Source organism: Pteropus alecto, unplaced genomic scaffold, assembly GCF_000325575.1.
Source record: "Pteropus alecto unplaced genomic scaffold, ASM32557v1 scaffold76, whole genome shotgun sequence".
Taxonomy (NCBI): Eukaryota; Metazoa; Chordata; class Mammalia; order Chiroptera; family Pteropodidae; genus Pteropus; species Pteropus alecto.
The window spans coordinates 9,458,110-9,478,509 of record NW_006443138.1 but is presented as its reverse complement, the minus strand read 5'-3'; the positions used below and the strand labels follow the sequence as shown (position 1 = coordinate 9,478,509).

General features: G+C 33.3%; 1 protein-coding gene across 3 annotated transcripts in view; it reads right to left on the bottom strand.

Moving 5' to 3' along the window:
* The window catches only part of TRHDE (thyrotropin releasing hormone degrading enzyme), a 336,531-nt gene that overhangs the window by 52,455 nt on the left and 263,676 nt on the right, over positions 1 to 20,400 (bottom strand). For all 3 annotated transcript variants that reach the window (XM_015598568.2, XM_025041040.1, XM_006923754.3), the window contains 2 exons: positions 16,288 to 16,421; positions 16,137 to 16,192 (listed from right to left, as the gene is read on the bottom strand). In XM_015598568.2, coding sequence (XP_015454054.2) covers positions 16,137 to 16,192; positions 16,288 to 16,421 — 190 coding nt within the window. The remainder of the gene's footprint in view (positions 1 to 16,136; positions 16,193 to 16,287; positions 16,422 to 20,400) is intronic.

The following is a 20,400-nucleotide window of genomic DNA, read 5'->3' as shown; positions in this document are numbered from 1 at the left end:
CATAATCAGTGTTTGTTACCTCCCTACGCTCATTGCATCCTTCCATGCCAGTTACTTACTCCATTAGAGCAACAACTATCTTTCCCTTGGACACACCAAGCACATTCTACCTCAGGTCCTTTGCATTTGATGTTCCTCTGTCTGGAATGGTTCACTACCAGATGGCTCCTTTATTTACTACTTTTAAGTCACTGCTCAAATATCAACTGAAAAGTGACAGCTTCCCTGACTATTAAAAATAAACTCCTTCACTGTGCTACTTCTCTGAACACTCCCATTCTTTGCTTTATTATTTATTTACTCTAAGAGAATCACCATCTGACATACATTTATTTGCATGAAAATCTGATTTTAATCACTCTCCACTGTAATGTAAGCTCTATGAAGCAGTAACTTTGGCTCTTTTATTCACTGTTATTTACTCTACTGTCTATAACAGTGCCTGGTACACAGCAGTGCTTATTAAATATTTGTTAAATAAATGAACTGTCACATAGTATATAGGCCATTTGAGATTACCATTTCATTCCTATCTACATATATTCTTAACCACCATGTATTTCGAATATACAAAGCTGTTACTATAAAGCTGAAAAATATTGTCAACTAACTTTGTATTACAGAATGTTCCATTTGTGAATTATTCTCAGTGAGTATCAGAAATTAAAATAAAAAAGGTCAATCCTCTAAAAGCATTTTGAAGTGCTTCTCATGCTTTTCATTATTTTCATTTTGCCTGTTTGCGAAAGATGTTATCATTTCATTTATCTGTAGATGATAAGAAGAACACACAGTTCATCTTAATACCACATACAGACACTTTAAAAACTGATTAATTTATCTGCAATGAAAAATAGATATTGGATGATGACAGCACATACAAACGAAGTAACTATTGAAAGATTTTCCAACTAGCTTCTGTGCATTTTTATAATGATGAAATATAGACTAACGAATAAAGAACATATTTCCCTACCTTTCTTTTAATTTGGCATACATGAGTAAGTGAATATTGGAAACTATCTTCATTAAACACTTGTAACGTTTATTGTTACCTGTAAAAATTATTTAGGATATAATTCATGTGGATAAAATATTTATCACAGTAATATCTTCCTTTCACTAAGAAAATCACTTGAATTTATTTCAAATAAACCTCAGCTATGATCCTCAAATTTTAAAATTCTATATGACTTTTCCAAAGAAAATAAGGATGCCAGAAATAGTCTTTCTGGGGCCAAATATAATGATTTCATCATAGGATGAAATCACTATATTTGTATCATGGCTCTGTCTTTATTATCCACCTACCTTTCAATCCATGTATTCATAATCTAGCTATCAACAAACTCATTAACATTCACACTGTATATATAATGTATTAAAATACTCCACATATTACTTTGCATTTATTGAAACACAAATGTTCTTATGGATTTCTCAACTCTTCATACCCTAAAAAAAAAAATAACTAATAGTGTATCAATGTCAAAATTCAACAGAATATAGTGACATTTTAAAAATGGAAATAGAAAAACTTGAGAAACTCTACAAAGATAAAAATTAAAAAGTATAGTAAACGAGGAAGCCAGAGGCTTAATTGCTTTGTATAGTGACTGTTTTTCTGTAATAATAGTCTCATTATTATTGAAAAAATGAAAAAGGAGAAGTAACATTTCCCTCAATATGGCATGGATAAAATTCATGATCTTGCCCTCTGCTTATCCAATTAATTTCCAATACATTTGCACACTGGCAATGTAAAACCAACTAATTTTCACCTGGAGTTCTTTCTATTTTGGTATTTCTGACAACATTCTCAAAAACACTCCACTAATTTAGAGTGTGTTTAAGTTAGCATCACATAAAATTCTCTGATACTCAATCATTATTCTCTTTAGGACCTATTAGCCTTACATGAATTTGTCACATATAGACTGCTAGACTAACATTTTCTTTCTAATTAGGTGAAGCAGCTGAACAACGGAAAACCTCTACCTACTTCCTTCAGAAGTGCGAATTAACTGTATTCCAGGCCATTTCCTGTTTAGGAAGAACCCAACCTGCAATTCAGATATGATCTCATTCTGCAGGGTCCAGCACTATTTCTTAGCTTCTGAGTGGGTCTGTACACACATCTTTAAATAACATTAAATAGGTTTTGACACAGCAGCAATGAGTCAAGTTTTTCTAATCTGATGTTTTCTTACATCCAAAATAGTGAAGGCCTCTTCATCAGTACTCCATTTCACATTAAGACATTCTAAGCATTCTACAGAAAATAGTTCAAATTGCATGCAATTAACAGAGAACATCCTGTATTTCACATCCTCTCTCAAAGCTTTAAGATTTGTTTGCCACATAAGCAAAAATAGGTGTTAATTTGAATTAACCACTTACCTTCATTGCTCAAAATATGGGAACTAAATTTCCTTTCCTTTCCTCTCTTCCCCAAATTATCGACTCCTCAACTATAAAAATGAAATCTTCACATATTCATGGCAAGTATAAACTACTGTAAAATATCTATTCCTATTCTATTTATTCCAGTTTCCTTAACAATATAGCACTACCACTTTGAGTAAATAACTCTTAAAGCTCTAAATAGATCTTATAAGTTCTGGGAGAAAAATATGAATAGTTTTTTACTTTATCATTGGTTGATTAGCACATTTGTTAGGAAGATGACTATTAGAAAGGACCCTACGAATCTCAGTTCTAAGGTGGGAAAATAACATTGCAAGACAACTTAAAGCAGTAAGTATACCAAAAAACCTGTATTAATACTTATATTTGTATATTCCTATTTTAAAGATTTCTTTATAATTTAATTTACCATAATAAAAATGAAAGAAAGCTTCTTGAGAGTCAGAATATATGGCAAAATAGATTTTTACATTAGTAAGCCAAGTGACAGAATTTAGTTTTTCCATAGACTGAGTCTACCACAAATTCTTTCTTCCTTCTTAGCAATATTCCCTTCATGAAAGAACCTATTTATTTATCTTTTTTTTTCCCTTCATCTTTCCATGTTCCTGATTCCCTCAAAGATAACAGAATAACAACAAAAACTAAATAACCTCTCAGTAGACACTTGTTGTAGGTAGCTTGACTGTTCTTGCCTACTTGGCAATAGATTTGCAGAATATTTCAGGTTTATACAACAAATTAACTTGAAAGAAAATTCTGCTATGTTTTCACCAAGGAAAACTACTAAAGATCTTAGAGATCAGTATGTACATGCATGGTTGATATGTGCCAGTGTGCTCATTTGAATGTAAAAGTATCTCCTAATGATATCAGAACCCTCCAGTACCTTTCCATGCTTGGGAAAATTTCCAGGACACTCAGATTATGAGTTATGTTTAGAGGTATTGGATGAACTATCTGAAATAGTAACATATATTTTTGGATATTTGTAACTGATTCCCTGATATCCTAGCTGTTGAATGATCAACTCATGCCTTCAGAATCTAAAGAAATGACACTGTTGTTAATGATGCTTACTTTAAGGCCTTTCAGAGTTAAAGGAACACCTGCCTGGCTAAACTGATGCCGTAAATACCCTCTGGGCCTCAAAAGCAGTGGTTTTAACATTATTGTGTGTGTCAGAATCTCATGAAGCACTGCATGGAATGCAGATTCTATGTAGCCTGAGGAATATGCAATTTCTAATAAAACATCTCAGGTGAGTCTGATGCAGGTGGTCTCTCGGATCATGCTCAAAAGAGCACTGTACCTGAATATGCAAAAGATTTCCAGCAAGCAGCAGAAGGAATAACTCAAATTCATGAAAAGAGAAACACTAAGATAATAATTCAGGTCTTTATGTTAAAAGTTTATATTACAAATATGTATGTAGGTAAAGTTGGAGGTACACACGACCATTTTGGAGGAAGCTCTGCCTAAATAATTTAAATTGTGAACAGGGAAATATTTAAAATTCTTGGGAAATTCAGAGATCCTAGAGCAAATTCTTATGAAATCTCAGGTTTTCAACACAATTAGAGAATCAAAAGAATCACAATTTTATGTCAAATATGACAAGACAGTACTAACTGCAATGTAAATTATAAATTTTTTTTAATTATGAGATGTTAAAGAGCATAAACATATATACTTATTCAAACAAATCTGTATTTGCATTTAGAAATTTAAACTACTTATTCTTAAAAAGAATGGTTCACGCAAATCCATGTAGCCTGCAAACATCACCCACAGTTTTGTAACTCAAGAGTGCAGGCTGTTTGCTATGAAAATGAATTAAACCGACAGAACGATATCAAAATATCTCTCTTCTACTTTCTACTCAACACTCTCAGTCATTAGATATTAATATTAAAACATTTTCGCCTACAGAGCTGAAACACAAAGTTGGCATCAGAAGGTTACACATTTGCTTTTTATTCAATGCAGTATAATTTAAAAGTCTCTAAGAAAGTTCATCATCCTCAAGAGCCACAGGCTTGCTCTTAGTGCCTCAGGAGGTTGGTACTTCTCAGAAGTACCTGGTATGGTGGCTCCCACTCAATCCTTATCACTAGGACAACATCTGTGACTCCACCCTCAAAAGATTTCTAAGTATAGCTCAAAGGAACATGTTACCTCACTCTAACCTTGAGCAAACAAATGTATTTCTACAGGAACAGTACAGCTTGAAAATTAGGCATATATTCTAGGCTTTTACTGAGTTATCACAGAAAGCAAGCCACCTCATTACAGTAAAATGTCCTGAAAATGTTTTCAAACTATTTTTACAATTTATCTGTGGCAAAGTGTTGCATAAACTAAGACTAATTTAGAGACCTTTTGGATACAAATTGTTAAGTAATTGTATGCAGAAATGTATAAAATGAGAGAGCTTCAAGGTGACTTTTTTATCTCTCAAGAGGAACATTAGCTGATGATGACAAATAGATAATTAGAATCCCAGCTTCAGAGATGTGAGAAATATTGTGATCTTTTGGGAATGGCCAAAGATCTGCAGTGGTTAGAAAGGCTGAGAGGGTAACTACGAGCTAATTTTAATAGCTTTTTGCAGAAGATTGAAAGCATACAGCCAACAAATAATCTTATTTGCAATAAACAATTCTATCACTTTTCAAGATTTCATAAATATTTAATTGTAATCCTTTTGCACACATATTCTGGTGGCTTAAGAAAAGATAAAATAAGAATATAGTCATACATGGATACTTCTCCCAAATGAGTCTAATACAAACAGCTAAAGAATCACTCTTCTTTCTCTTCCCATTGAGTACAATATAAAATATGTTTTAATCAGTATTCTCAGTAATCTATTATTAACTTTCATCATTTCATTATAAAATACAACTAAGAAAGAAAAATGTTTATGCTGAGATTATACAGTATTTTTTAAAAAAGAAAAAGGTGGTGATTAAAGAAAGTATTCTGAAACTAAACATCCTTGATTAAATCAGAATTTATAAAGCAGTAGACAGTGTCAAGGGGCCCAAAATCCTTAATCCGTTTTTGCACTGCAATGTTCAGCTGAAGTGAAGTAGTCTCGTTATCTCTGGAACAGAGTGGGAGAAGCAAGACAAAAAATCCAGTCTGCCAAGGTATTTCTCAAAAAAAATGTTTCTAAGTCTTTCCTTCTCAATGTCATCTATGAAAGGTCAGTGCATTACACATTTAAGCAACCAGCTATCAAAGTAGGAAAATCAGCTCCTTCTCTAGCCCTGTTCAGAGAACAGTCTCTCTCAGGGACAACACACTACTATTTTCTTCAGTGAGTGAAGAAAAGATCAACATATAATTTGCAAGAGGAACTTTAAGCAAGATGCAGGAGAGCCATCCTAAAGAAACAGAAGAACTAATAAAATCCATCATGGAAGAAGTCCCAGAAGGAGCATATTACTACCACTCAGTTTATAAACATAGTTAAGGTGGTTCTAACAATGCTGTTTCCAGTCCTGAAACCAGGGCTCAGAAACAAAAACAACGTGCCAAGGTAGGTTTTGGGTGTTCTCATAATTTGCTTCTTCATGAGCCATTATATTTTCATTGGTTCATGTACTGAATTTCCAGTTTTCCTACCATATCTCAGACTTATAAACTTCAAAACAAGTCAATAAAATGTATTTATTAATTTTTTAACTTACATATGAGAGCACTTTTAAGCGTGACACTCATAATCTCCAGAAACAGGTCCTTATGCTTGTTGTTAACACTAATATTTTAAAAGAAATATCTATCTTATTCCTTAATAAAGACAAAGTTATAATAATCTGCCCTTGTTAAGGCATTGGAAGTGACTGCACTCTTAATAAGACAAACTATAACAGAAATTTTTAAAATATTCTATGTGGGCTAAAAAATATATTATAATATTAATAATGCAGTAAACTGGCATGTGTTTGTTCTGTATAATTAAATTTTCTAGGAAAGTGATGACTAAATAAATAAATCAGTACGGGAACTACTCAGGGCCATGATGATGATGGTGATGGTGATGATGATAATGATGATCATGAGCATGATGATCATGATGATGATGATTTATCTCTGGAACTTTTTTGAATATGAATAAATTTCCCAGATAATTTTTATGTATTTTGAATATCTCAAACAAAATACAACATAAGTTCACAAGCCAGTGATACACATTTTACAGCTTTTTTAAATTGTACTCCAGAGCATGTTAATAGCTTTAAATATCCAAATCCAGTGGTTATTATACTTCCTATTTAAACCTTCCAAATTTCTAGTTTTTATCACATGTTAAGCTAATAACTTCAATAAGAATTCTTACCTTATCTACCTGCCAATTCCACTCCTTAAATCTCTGCTTTACCCAAGTTGTAACGTGAGCATTACTATTGTAACAATTTTCCAGACATAAGTTCATCCTCTAGTTTATATTTTTTCCTACTCTTATTCTCTTACTTTTAAACCTTTAATGGGTCTCTATAGTAAATTTTCATTCTTCAAATGTTATTTCCTGTATCATATTCTCCATAATCTTCTTAGGCTACATTCATTACTTCCCAATGCTTTCATAATATTTTATTCATAGCACCGAATATAGTTGTCTACAGTGTATTTTTCCTGCTAGATAGTATTGTCATTGAAAACAAGGAATGCATCTTATTCATTTTTGTATCACCCAATCTAACAATGCTTTATTAAAACAAAAACCAAAAACGAACACAAGCACCAAACAACAACAAAAATTTAGGCTTTTTAGTCCCTAATTTCAAAGTTCAAGTCAAAACACAATGACATTTGCAAGACAATCAATTAATTAATTCTATGTATACAAGTTATGAAAAATAGAATATGTAAGTGTAGAAGGAATGCCATTTCCTTTAGCAGCATATATTGTTTTAAAAAATAGGGAATAATATGATATTACCACAACCTATGTACATAAAAATCAAAGGACTTGACTTAGGGACCTGGGTAAATAAGGAGCAACAAGATTTGGTATTGGAAAGCTCATATTTAAAAAGACATTAACTCTTTAAAAATTAATTTATATATCCAATGCATATCTTGTCATATCTACAGCAGGGCTTTTTAGTAGGCTTTGTCAAATTAATTTTAAATTCTTATTTAAGAGAAAATATGTAAAATTTTTAAAGAGAACAAAAGAAAACTTTGTCAACCACAACATACTATAAAGCTAAACTGATTAGAACAAGATGGTACTAGTGCTGAAAAGAACAAAGAGCCCAATTAAACAGAATCAAATTAGAATATGAGTTTGTATTTAGATAAAGATAGGATTACAAATATGTGAATAAGAAAGGCCTTTTAAATAAGATTGAAATAATTGCTTATAAATGTATTAACATTAAAAAAAAAAAATAGATTCCAATTCCATTTTATGCATAAAATAAATTAGAGAAAGAAGGGTTGAGAAGATAGATGTAAAAACAAAATTGTGTTTATAGAAAAAAATGGAATATTTTCAAAATCTTCAGATAGAAAAGGTCTTCCATGTGAGACAGAACCAGAGAACCAGAAAGCTATAAAAGAAATGCCTTGACATATAAATTAAAAGCCTTTGAATGATAAAATACACCACAAAATGAAAAAAAAAAAAAAGGCAAAGTATTACGGGAAAATGCTGTAAAATATGTGCTACAAAAAGGATTAATATCCAAAAACATCCAAAATATATAGGAAAATGGAGCAATAAAAATATTTCGCCCATCTTCTATTAAGTTTTTATCTTTCATTTTTAACCAAGTAATAATTCACAAAAGAAAAAAATACAAATGACAAATGCATATATGTAAAATGTATATATAGAAAATGTGCAAAAGCTAATTTAACTAGTACTGCAACAACTTCACAAAAATAATTTTTGTTGCAGACTCTCAAAAATGTAAAAGATGTGTACTCTTCATTATCATGAAGGGTTTGAGAGAATTTGAGGAAATTGAACCTCTCATACAATTTGCAATATTTATTAAAAATTTTATACTCTTTGAACCAAACATTCCATTTGCAGGAATCAATCTTATAAAAATACATATTACACAACAAAAGACTTCAAGGATACTCACTGGAGTCTTTATTATTATTGTAAAATTTTTTTAAATATGGAATAAACCTCCCCAGACTTATTTTTATAGATGAATCAGAGAACAGAATGATTTCTTTTTATGAGAAAAAAATAAATAAACTGTATAGAAGTGTAATTTCTGGATTAATATAGGCTAAATAATAATTTTATCTGTGAGGAAGGTAAAGTATTGGCATGGTGTAGGAAGGAGTGAAAGAAAATCTTCATATAGTATTTATCTTTTGTTTTAATCTTGGACAATTAGAATTTATTCATGTGGTATTTATATTTTAAAAGCAACCATTAAGAGTTCTGATCAAGATGGCGAAGTAAGTAAACACTGTGCTTGCCTCCTCTCACAACCACATCAAAATTACAATTAAATTACAGAAAAGCCATCATTGGGAGTCCCCTGAAGTTTAGCTGAATAGAAATCCTACAACTGGGGACACACAGAAGAGAACACCTTGAGAATGGGAAGAAGGACAGAGACACAAAATGGTTTGGACCCACACCCACATGTGGCAGTTAAGAATCAGGAGAAGTAACTGTAGAGGTCCCCTTGGAGGAGTGAAAGGTCCTAGTCCCACACTAAGCTCCTCAGCCCAGGGTTCCAGTGCCAGCAAGAGAAATCCCCACAACTTCCGACTGCGGAAACCAGCGGAGATTGTGGCTGAGTGAGACAGAGGGCTGAGGGACATGCAGACTTTCCTCTTAAGGGGCCTGCAAATGGACTTAACTGCTGCTGGACTCACTTGCTCTGAGCTCTAGTGCTGGAGCAGCAGCTCAAAAGACACCAGGGACATAGGGGAAGAAATAAGTCATCTGGCTTTAGGGCAAGGGCTGGAAGGGCAGCTTTCTCCCAGACAGAAGTGCTGGCAGAAGCCTTTGTTCTTTCATTGAGCCCTACTTGCAGACCCAGGTGGGCTCCATATCTGAGTCTCCATCAAGATAGCTAACGCTTGTTGCCCTGCCCTGGTGATTCCCTGAGATCTCACCCTTCCCAAGTTGCAGGCCCACCCAAGCTACTTCCAGTAGCTTTTCCCTATAGCCTGTCTTAGTGCATGCTGCAGACTTTCCTAAAATCTCTTAAAGATTCACAAAATCTAAGTAAGCAGCATCTGGCCTCAGTGTGCCTTGTACTGAGCAGCCTCAAGACTGGCACTAGTGGCAACTGGCCTCAGTTTGCAACTTGGCCTCTCAAGGCACTTCCAAGCCCAATGTGGGTGGCGGCCATCTCCAGATTGTTTGGTGGTTCATGCCCGGGCAAGGCACAGGCTGCAGCTGAAATAGGCCTGAGGCATGGCCCCTCCCAGGAGGCCCAGGCCTGCATACCCAGTGGCCAACTTCAGTCTGAGCCAGAGCACCAGCTGTGGTTACATCTGAAAATGACACTTCCAAAGGGCAGACAGAACATGCATCAGAGCCCCGCTAAAGCGAATCCTGCTCTGTGGGGTCAGCGCCTGCACAACAGCTCCTCCACTGGTCATGGCCAGTCATCACAACCAATCAGCTCAAGGTCAATCCCTCACATTGATGAGCAAACAGCACCCAAGGCTCAACTACAACAGGACGGCACACACAACCCATACTAGGCGTATAACTGGAGCACCCAGCTTAGGTGACCAGGGAAGACTGTACCACTAGAACCCACAGTACATCTGCTATATAAGGCCACTCTACTAAGACTGGGAGACATAGCAGCCCTACTTAATACATAGGAACAAACTCAGGGAGGCAGCCAAAATGAGAAGACAAAGAAATATGTCTCAAATGAAAGGACAGAACAAAGTTCCAGAGAGAGAACTAAACAAAATGGAGAAAAGTGATTTACCAGATGCAAAGTTCAAAACATTTGTTATAGGATGCTCAATGAACTTAAAGGAAGAGTAGATGAACTCAGTGAGAACTTTAACAAAGCGATAGAAAACATAAAAGTGGAGATAGAAAACATAAAAAAGAACCAATTAGAAATGAAAAATACAATAACTGAAATGAAGACTACCTAGGAGGAATTAACAGTAGATTAGATGAAGCAGAAAACTGAATCAGCAATTTAGAAGATAAGGCAGCAGAAAACACCCAATTAGAACAGCAACAAGAAAAAAAATCCAAAAACGTGAAGATAGTTTAAGGGGCCTCTGGGGCAATATCAAGCATAAAAACATTCTCATCACAGGAGTACCAAAGGAGAAGAGTGAGAGCAAGGTATTGAAAACTTATTTGAAGAAATAATGACAGAAAACTTCCCTAAGCTGGCAAAAGAAATAGATATACAAGCCCAGGAAGTGCAGAGAGTTCCAAACAAGATGAACCCAAAGAGGCCCACTCCAAGACACATCATAATTAAAATGTCAAAGGTTAAAAACAGATAGAGAATCTTAAGAGCAGCAGGAGAAAAGCAGGAAGTTACCTACAAGGGAGCTCCCATAAGACTGTCAGCTGATTTCTCAACAGAAACTTTGCAGGCCAGAAGGGACTGACATGAAACATTCATAGTGATGAAAAGCAAGGACCTACAACCAGGATTACCCTACCCCACAAAGCTATCATTTAGATTTGAAGGACAGATAAAGATCTTCCCACACAGGAAAAGGATGAGGGAGTTCATTATCACTAAGCCAGTGTTATGGGAAGTGTTGTGGAGGGACTTCTTTAAGAAGAAGAAAAAAGAAAGAAAGATAAAAAATGTGAATGATAGAATGACGATAGCTACGTATGTAGCAACAGTTATTTTCAATATAGGTAGATAAAATTCTCCAATCAGAAGATGGAATGGCTGAATGGTTAAGAGAACAGGACCCTTGCCTGTACTGCTTACAAGAGACTCACTTCAGATTGAGGGACATGCACAGACTGAAAGTGAAGGGATGGAGGAAGATGTTTCATGAAAATGGAAATAAACAAAGAAAAGGTAGGGTGACAATACTTTTACCAGACAGAGTTGACATTGGAACAAGGGCTATAACAAGAGACAAAGAAGGATCTATTTATCCCACTTCTGGGTGTTTATCTGAAGAAACCTAAAACACTACTTAGAAAGGACATGTGAATTCATATGTTCCTTGCAGCATTACAACAATAGCTCAAATATGGAAGGACTCTGGGTGTCCATCAGTGGATGAATGGAGAGGAAAGAGCGGGTATATATATATATATACAATGGAATATTACTCAGCCATTGAAAGAAATGAAATCTTGCCATCTGCAGCAACGTGGCTGGACCTAGAGGGTATTGTGCTGAGTGGAGTGGGTCAGATAGAGAAAGACAAATGTGGTATGTGAAAACTAAAGAACAGGATAAACAAATAAGAGATAAACTCAAGGATACAGAGAGCATTTCGCTGGTTGGCAAATTGGGGAATGGGGGGTGGGTGATGGGAGAGGGAATTAAGAGGTGCAAATTGGTGGTTACAGAATAGTCATGGGGATGTATAGTATAACATGGGGAATATAGTCAGTAGTATTCTGTATGACGTCAGATGGGTACTGGATTTGTCGGGGTGATCACTTCATAAGTTGTGTGGATCTCTAGTCACTGTGCCATACACCTGAAGCTAGTATATTATTGTATGTCCACTATAATTGAAGAAAATAAAAATATAAAGATTTTTTTAAAAAGAAAGAAGGATATTGGAGGCAGAGAAACTACTCAGATTCTTACAATATTTCAAGTGAAAATAAAAGCCAGAACTAAGATAGAAGTTGTAGGAAAGGAAAGGATAAAAGCAGAATCAACAAAAGAACATTTAGAAGGGGTCATGAGGTCATATTGTAACAATGGAGATAGGTAGGGGTTGAAGAGAATGGAGATAGGAAGAGGTTGTCTTCTAGGAGTTTTCTGGTAGTTGGAAAGTTAAGCCTTGCACAGAATCGAATAACAATATCAGAAAGGCTTCCTCTGGCACATATGGCACCTTTGTGCAAACTAGAAGAGGGGTCCCCTCTGGGTAGATCAGGTGGATTGCAAGCTGGATTTCAGCCCCTGCTCATGTATAATTGTCCTCAGCTGCACAATCATCTCTAGGGATCCTGAACAGATTGTTCTTGAGGGTGCCAAGTGAAAGTTTCAGATTTTGTCTTGATAAAGAACTTTCATACTTGAAAAAGGTATAATTTAGGTCATTTGAGAGAAGTCTAGAGGAAAACATTCTAAGCAGAAAAAATGTACATGTGCAGGAAGCAGGACTATTCTTGGCATTTCTTTGTGTTTGTGTGTGTGTGTGTGTGTGTGTGTGTAGTTATAGTGAAAAAAAGCAACCATTAAAAGAATACCCAGGATGTTTTCTTAATTGAACAAAAATAACATAAAAATTTACAGTTTGAATAACTAATACTTAACCATCAATTCTTGTAACAAATGTATATTGACATAATCCTATACCAAAGATTAAGTGAAGCGGTAGTAATACAAGGATAAGACAAAGCCTTGTCCTTAAGATCATCCAAGAATCATCAGAGACCCAGAAAAGTAAGCAATTGAGCTACAAAGGTACAACTGCTGTAATAAAGGTCATTAGGATGTCATGTTACTCTTATTGGAGGGGACAGGAAAGGCTACAAGTAAGGGTATGCAAGCGAATTTTGTTTTTTTAAGCAACTAGTAATATTCCTAACAGACAAAGGTGATGGGGTTGGGAAGAAATTTTATATAATGGGCAGTCACTATGACTTGAGGTGATGGTCTCTGTTGTGCCACTGTTTGGGGTTGAATCCCAATCCCTTCCCCCGCCCAACTTAAAAGCTGTGCAACTTGAGCTAAACGACTTAACTCTTCTTAACCTCCATATCTCAGTTATAAAATGGTCATAGTAATAACGCACACATACTCCATGTGTTTATGAAGAAGACTGAGCAAGACCATTCATAAATGCCTCAGTACAACACCTATAACATATGTTTTAATAAATATTTGCTATTTTCTACTTGCTATCTAAAAAGCCAAAGAGAGCATGATGTGTTCTGGAAAGTGAAAGAAGATTGATACAGATTGGTAGTAAAACAATGAAACATTTACTAGAATACAGTGAAATATGAATAACAACTACAAGTAAGTACAGGACATTTGCCTGAATAAATCTGATTTTGCATTTCTTTATTCTCATCCTAGTAGAATTATCTTATGATCAGTAAAAGAAATTTTAATATTTATTCAATGAGATTTGCATATTTTCCTGGTGAATCTGTATAAATGAGAATGCAATTATTTACTTCAAACTTTTAAGTCTTCCATAGTAACAATTGAAAGCAATCTTTTGTCTTACTCAACAGGAATTTAATTTTTGAAAAAAATAATTCATCCACATTAATAAAATAAAATATTCCATTTAAAAATAAATTTAGTGCAGATGAGTCAAAAGATTTCTTCCTTTCAATCTCCATCTGTCCTCTTTCTTTAGGATATTGCTCTTTATTTGCTTTCTCACCATCATTTAAAATTCATAAAGATTCACATGAACTACTGTTTCAAATCCCCTCAACCTTTCTATATTATCTGGCTCTTTTATTAAAATACATAATATTACTGCTGATATAAATTTGTAGATATATATAGGGAGATGATACATTTATATGTAAATATATAAATACAAAAAAATAAATGTGTGTGTGTGTGTGTGTGTGTAGCACATCATGGGCTCTGTAGCCAGATTGTATGGACAAAGCCCTTGCTGGGTCAATTACTAGCTGTGTGACATTATAGGTCATGTTGCTTAACCTCTCTGAGCCTCAATTTTCTCATCTATAAAATAATAATAATAATAACAACACACATCTATTTATCTCATGATGTTCTTATAAGAATTAAACAAATTAAAATATGTAAAACAGAACAGTGTCTGGAATCTTATAAGTGTTTAATAATTATTAGCTGGTGATATTCATTCTCTTTTTCATCCCCAAACTTTTCCCGTGGTTCACTCTCTCTTTTCCTTGCTTCTCTCTCAGTGTGATGTTACATTAAATACATTCTCTTTTTGGCTTCATTGAATCTCTAAAGTTCTACGTCAAAATAATTTTCATGCCATATCTAACACTTTCTTCAAAGTCTTCATATCTTACTATAGAGCAAAAGCTACATATTAATCATTATCTCAGCTGGCCTGTCTCAGTAGGCCTTCCTCCACCTTTGTTACCTCTAAATTTTTGCCCAATAAAATGGTGCCATGGTATGGAAGAGCTTGCATTTACCTTTGCAGGTTCTAATAAACCTCAGTTCTAATTAAATAATCACATTCACCTGGTACAATTTCATTAGACACTCCCTTGCTGATAGAATGTCCTTAGATTTTCCATTCAGTTAGTAGGCAATTTGGTACTTGAAACCTACACATGGTCAGAAGAAGGCACTTATACAGTATCACTCATCAAATAAAAGAAAAAATTCGTAATTGTTCTTGGCTTCTTCAGTGATAACAGAAAAGCAAAGGTCGGAATTTTTGTTTTGTTTTGTTTTGTTTTACTAGGAAATCATCTGAAATTTTTTCTTTACCATTTTTTATATATTCTTTCCTCTACATAATTTCTTTCTACAAAAACTAACCTTTGTAAACTGACCCTAAGCTTTATGCTTCCATCGCAGTAATTATCAAGCCTTCCATATTTAAGTTCATTTGTTTTAACAAATTAGAATGCTACAAGGTATGAGATAATTTTTAATGTATGGGGGAAAATTGTAATCCAATTGAATACACAAATTGTAAAAGCAGTTTAGGCCTCATGTATGAAACCATGCTTATTACTAAGATAAGTTATATGTTTATATCAGCACAGAGATATCTAACTGGTTTACACAATTATCATGGGAGAAAATATGGTAAATCGTGAGAACCAGATAAGTAATGAGAATTATCCATGACCTAATCTGTAGTTTGTAACATTAGATTACTAAAATTGAAACTGTACTTGGATGTGATATATAAAATATTAAAAAGTATGAGTTTATTTTAGTATTTAGTCTCAAAACTCAGTAAATAGCTTGGATTTACAATCAACATTATTTCAAAAGAATAACTATTTAATGGCTATTCAAAGGAATAACTGATTTTAACATTATAAGTATAATTATGAAAACAACGCAAATATTATTCTAACGTATAAATTAAAGGTTTTTACTACAAAATTGATATATATTTTGTCCAGAACTGCTTTATTCTGTGGAATATTTATTTCTGTCTTGCAGTACAAGCTTTTCATAATGCATCAGATTTTTTTAAAAAACCATGAGAAAAAGATACACTAGAATATGTCAGGGAAAAAACACTAGTGAAGCTGGAAGGTATTTTCCACCAAAAATCAAATATGGCACAATGGTCATTTTGTAGAGTTTATTAATGAAATTGGGAAGAGATTATTAATTTCCAGAGAGTTAAATTGAACTGGCAGTGAAAATTGATAAAGCTTCTCCTGACTCAGAAATACCCTAAGGCTGTTATCAATCAAGAGTTTGGGACACTATTGTAATTCATCTCCAAACATGAAGAAAGTGAGTAAAAAATTGTTTTTAAAAGATTTATTATTCAAAAACATATGTACTATTTAGCTTACTAGAGGAAGTCTTATGGGTATGAGTTTTATCGTGGAGATCCACCGGAAAACATACCTGGCTAGGCTGAAGGCATCGTCAATCAAGCCTGCTCGATTACTGACAGAGAGAACCTATGAGGTCAACCAGAAGAAAAAATGGAATCACTTAGGATTAAAATGGCAGTTCACATATCAAAACAGATCTTTAATAAGTAAATCCAGTTTACCTCATGGTTCCTGATTAATTGATCAATTAATAATCTCCAATTCCTTAAATCATAGTTGACTCTAAAATAGCCAGTTTGATTGATGTTCCCAAGCAACCAGCTTCCTTTGTCCAAAGAAGTTATTCTGTGGTGCTCTGAAAACAGCATTTTCAAGGATAGAACAGATTTTATAATTTAGAGTTAAAATGATATGAATTATGTTTTCTTAATACCAGATATCACAGTACAAATAGTTAAAAGAAAATACCATCTGAAATACCTAATTGAAATCCATTCTTTAATCGATTAATCGCTATATAGAGAACTTGCTAGATCTTTAGTTGGTTACTCATTATTACCTCAATAAAGTTTTTCTTATAATTAACATTTTAGTTCTTGATAAAAGCTCTATTACCAATACATATTTTTTTTTTTCCTTAAGATAAATGTAACCAAGAAATCTACTACTATTCATGTGGCTTTGAGTTAGTTTGTATACAGATATGTGGCTAGAATAAAAGAAAAGGTTTTTGGTGCATATTCTACTTATTTTATTCAGTGAGGAACTGATAACCTATATTTCATTTATTTTTAAGCCATTGCTATGTCTCGCCTTTTTTCTTGTGCTTTCTTGGAAGTACTAATAATTAATAGACTTTCCAGCATCATCAGTTATGTTGGAGAAAAGACCCTCGTTTATATAAGACTCTAATATTTCTACATTTAATTAGAACAAAGAATAAATTCTGCTTATTGAAATCACTTTGGAAAATGGTAACGATTAAATTCACTGGCTAATTCAATTAAAGCAAACCAGCAAAAGCAATCTTAAAATGTACATATTTAACTCCATCAAATATGGTAGAGAGAGAGAACTGCATTCACTCTTAATATCAGACTTTATTGACTTCGCAGACGGATAGTACACAATTCTAATCATTTTGTTGTTGATGTCCTCCAGACTCATGCTTCATGGAAGTTACATAATGTGTGAAATTTGCTTAGAATTTATATTTCATGTGTGCGTGCACGCATACACACACACACACACACACACACACACACACACACACACACCCCACTGGTCTAATTTCTACAATGACTCAAAACCAAAAAATACATCACAGTAAACATTTATGTCAATACTCAGTAAGAGGCATGACCTCTAGTTTTTGTTTTATTATCAAGGTTTTTACACATCTACTACAGAATAGGTTTTATTTTTTAAAAAAACACTGAATTTACAGTGTATTCTCATGTATAACCTCCCCCCAAAAGTAATACCCCCAAAATCATTGGGTGAATATTAACGACCATTATTTGCTCAGGCCTGGAATAGGGTGGGCTAATTAATGTAATTCATATTACGTATTATCAATTTTCAAATATGTACAGTAAAACAAACATATATTGAACATAAAAACCTAGTCTTTAACATTTCAAATAGCCCTTCAACTTCTTGCCACCTTTGTAAGTAGTATCTTACAAAGGTGGCTCAGGAAGTTTAATTTAATTGTTCAAGAAAGCTGGAAATAGTCCATCTCAGATCTCCTGACTTTGATGTTCTTTTTACTGCGTTATGCTCTATTTATACAAGATACAACACTTTTACTGTAAAATGATATATATTTTTCATCTCCTTATACTGATTTGAAAGGGTGTGGGAAGGATAGCACTGAAAACAAGAATTAGAACAGGAGTAGGAAAGTTGAATTCTTGTTCCAGTTTTCCTAAACATAAATGTTTGAACTTCAGCCATTGATTCTCTTTGATTCACAATTTCCTTACCTATAACCTAAGGGCCAAGTAATGGCATTTAAGGTCTCTTGCAGTTCTATGATTGGAAGAAGGGGCTATTTTTCTTAGTCAGAGATTTTACCCCATTTAATCCATTGGTACTTAGAAAAATAGACCTACCCTACAATGCTCTAAAATATTAATAACTTCCCAAATTTCTGATACTTTGTATTTGCAAATTTTAAATAAAATTAATGCATTTACCATACAATTTCTGTGAAGTTTTGGAATGTCACCAATTTTATAGTTGTAAAAATAAAAACAAATAATTAACAAAAATATAGCATTTTTAAAAACTAATCTCATAAAGAGGGATTTTAATTAATCATGTCTGAATTCACTGAAGAAAAATTAAAATTGAAATAGTGTGCTATTGTTAAAGTGCTAACTAAAACCTGAAAGTTATTGCTGTTCATGAATATTTTTATGCCTTTGTTATAAATGAAATCTTTGGAGAAACAATTCCCTAAAATATTTTGTAATAGATTTTTAAATATCTTTTTCATTCTAGTTAATTACATCTCTAAAATGTTCTTCAAATTAACTAATGGCAAGCAATGAATTTTAAAGAAATCTTTTCCAGTGGCCTAATGAGGTATAGTATGTGATGAGTACCATAATAAAAAGTATAAAAGTTATATTTCTAGTGTTAATAATAATAATTAAAATGGTATTTATAATGTATCCAAAATGGCACAAGACTTAGACTATATCAAGGCACCAAGTAGCTGACACTTTTTATAATATTTTATTTTTATATTCTATACTTTCTTTTGGAATAAAGAGAAAGGAGATTAGGTCTTTTTATTTAACAGCTGGATGTTTGTAGAATCATAAGAATTTAAAACAAACAAAAAGTCAGCCCAGGTAATAGGGTAACAATATAAAACAAATTCAGGTGTAATAACACATATTGATTTTCTCACTGGACTCTTGTGAGAATCAAATTAGATAATGCTCTGTAGAATCTACAAAGAACCATATGTGTGTATCCTCTGGCAAGATGCTGAATAACTGACCCATCTGCAAAGTTACTAAAGTATTAAAATCTCTCTGTATCATTGCATGTATGTGGGAAGGGGCGGGGTTTGGGGGAGGTGAGTAGAGGTAATAAATTTAGAAAAGAAAACCAAGCTCCTAAAATATTTTGGTCATTATTTCACAAGCCTTAATTTTTCCATTGGTAAAATAGAGGTAAAAATGATACTTTAAAGCTTGTGAGTCTCAAGTGAACCAATGCTTAAGGAGAGCACTAAGCAATTGTTATTTTTAATGTTTACTTCTAATTTTCAGCACCAATTTTTTTTAAATTATTTTCTTTCCTAACAGTTGGCATTAAATTTACTCCCTTCCACTGCACATTAACTTATAGCCGGTCAACATGCAAGCTACTACATTTATAAATGTCTCCATTCTCAGCATTTTTAAAGTAAAAACAAAAGAGATAAATCCTTTTACCTGCTTTCAATAACTTAAAACTTGGTTTTAAAACTATTTTTAAGGTAAAGTGATCTATGTCTGAACTTGGAATTAATTAGATATTCATCTTAAAGTTTTAAATGTTGAAGTGTCAAGAGTATATGATGATTCAAACCAAATTTATATTCTATATTATTCACAAATGACTTTGCCTTAGTATCTTGAGATATAAAATCCATATTACTAATAATGAGAAATTATAAAACCGTTGATTGTTATAATTAAAATATTCGCTTTTTACATGTTGATAAAAATTAACCAGAATTTTTTTTATATTTTTATGGATAAACATATTTCATTGATATTAGTTGCTACATTTTGAAAAAAAGAATTGAAACATATAGTCTCTGACTTATGTCAGTTCTTTTCATCATCAGGATAAAGAACTTCAAGACAAAACTAAATACAGTTAGAATGAGACTGAACAGAGAAAATAGAAAGGCTGCCTTTCTCTTAGGTCCCTCTTAGAAACTTCTTCAAGATTTATGTATTTATAAAGTTTCCAAGAAATATTTACTTGGTAGGGGTATCGGCATACAAAATCCTCCATATTTTAAGTGAGATAATCTTTTATCAACCAGAAGACTCTACTGTGATTTCATGCAAAAAGGCACATTACATTCTGTAGGTTGAATACTGCACGACTTTGGGGTGAGAGATTGTGCTATTAATATGTCTGTAAATAGTATCTCCCAGAGTTAATCACAACTCAAACTATGTAGCTGTGCATAACAACCATGTATATTAACATAAGTGATATTTTAGGCAAATATATGGTTTGAAATATCTATCATGTTGTTATTCCTGATTAGTACTGAAAGACTATAAATGAAAACAACTTCTTAAATACAACAACCG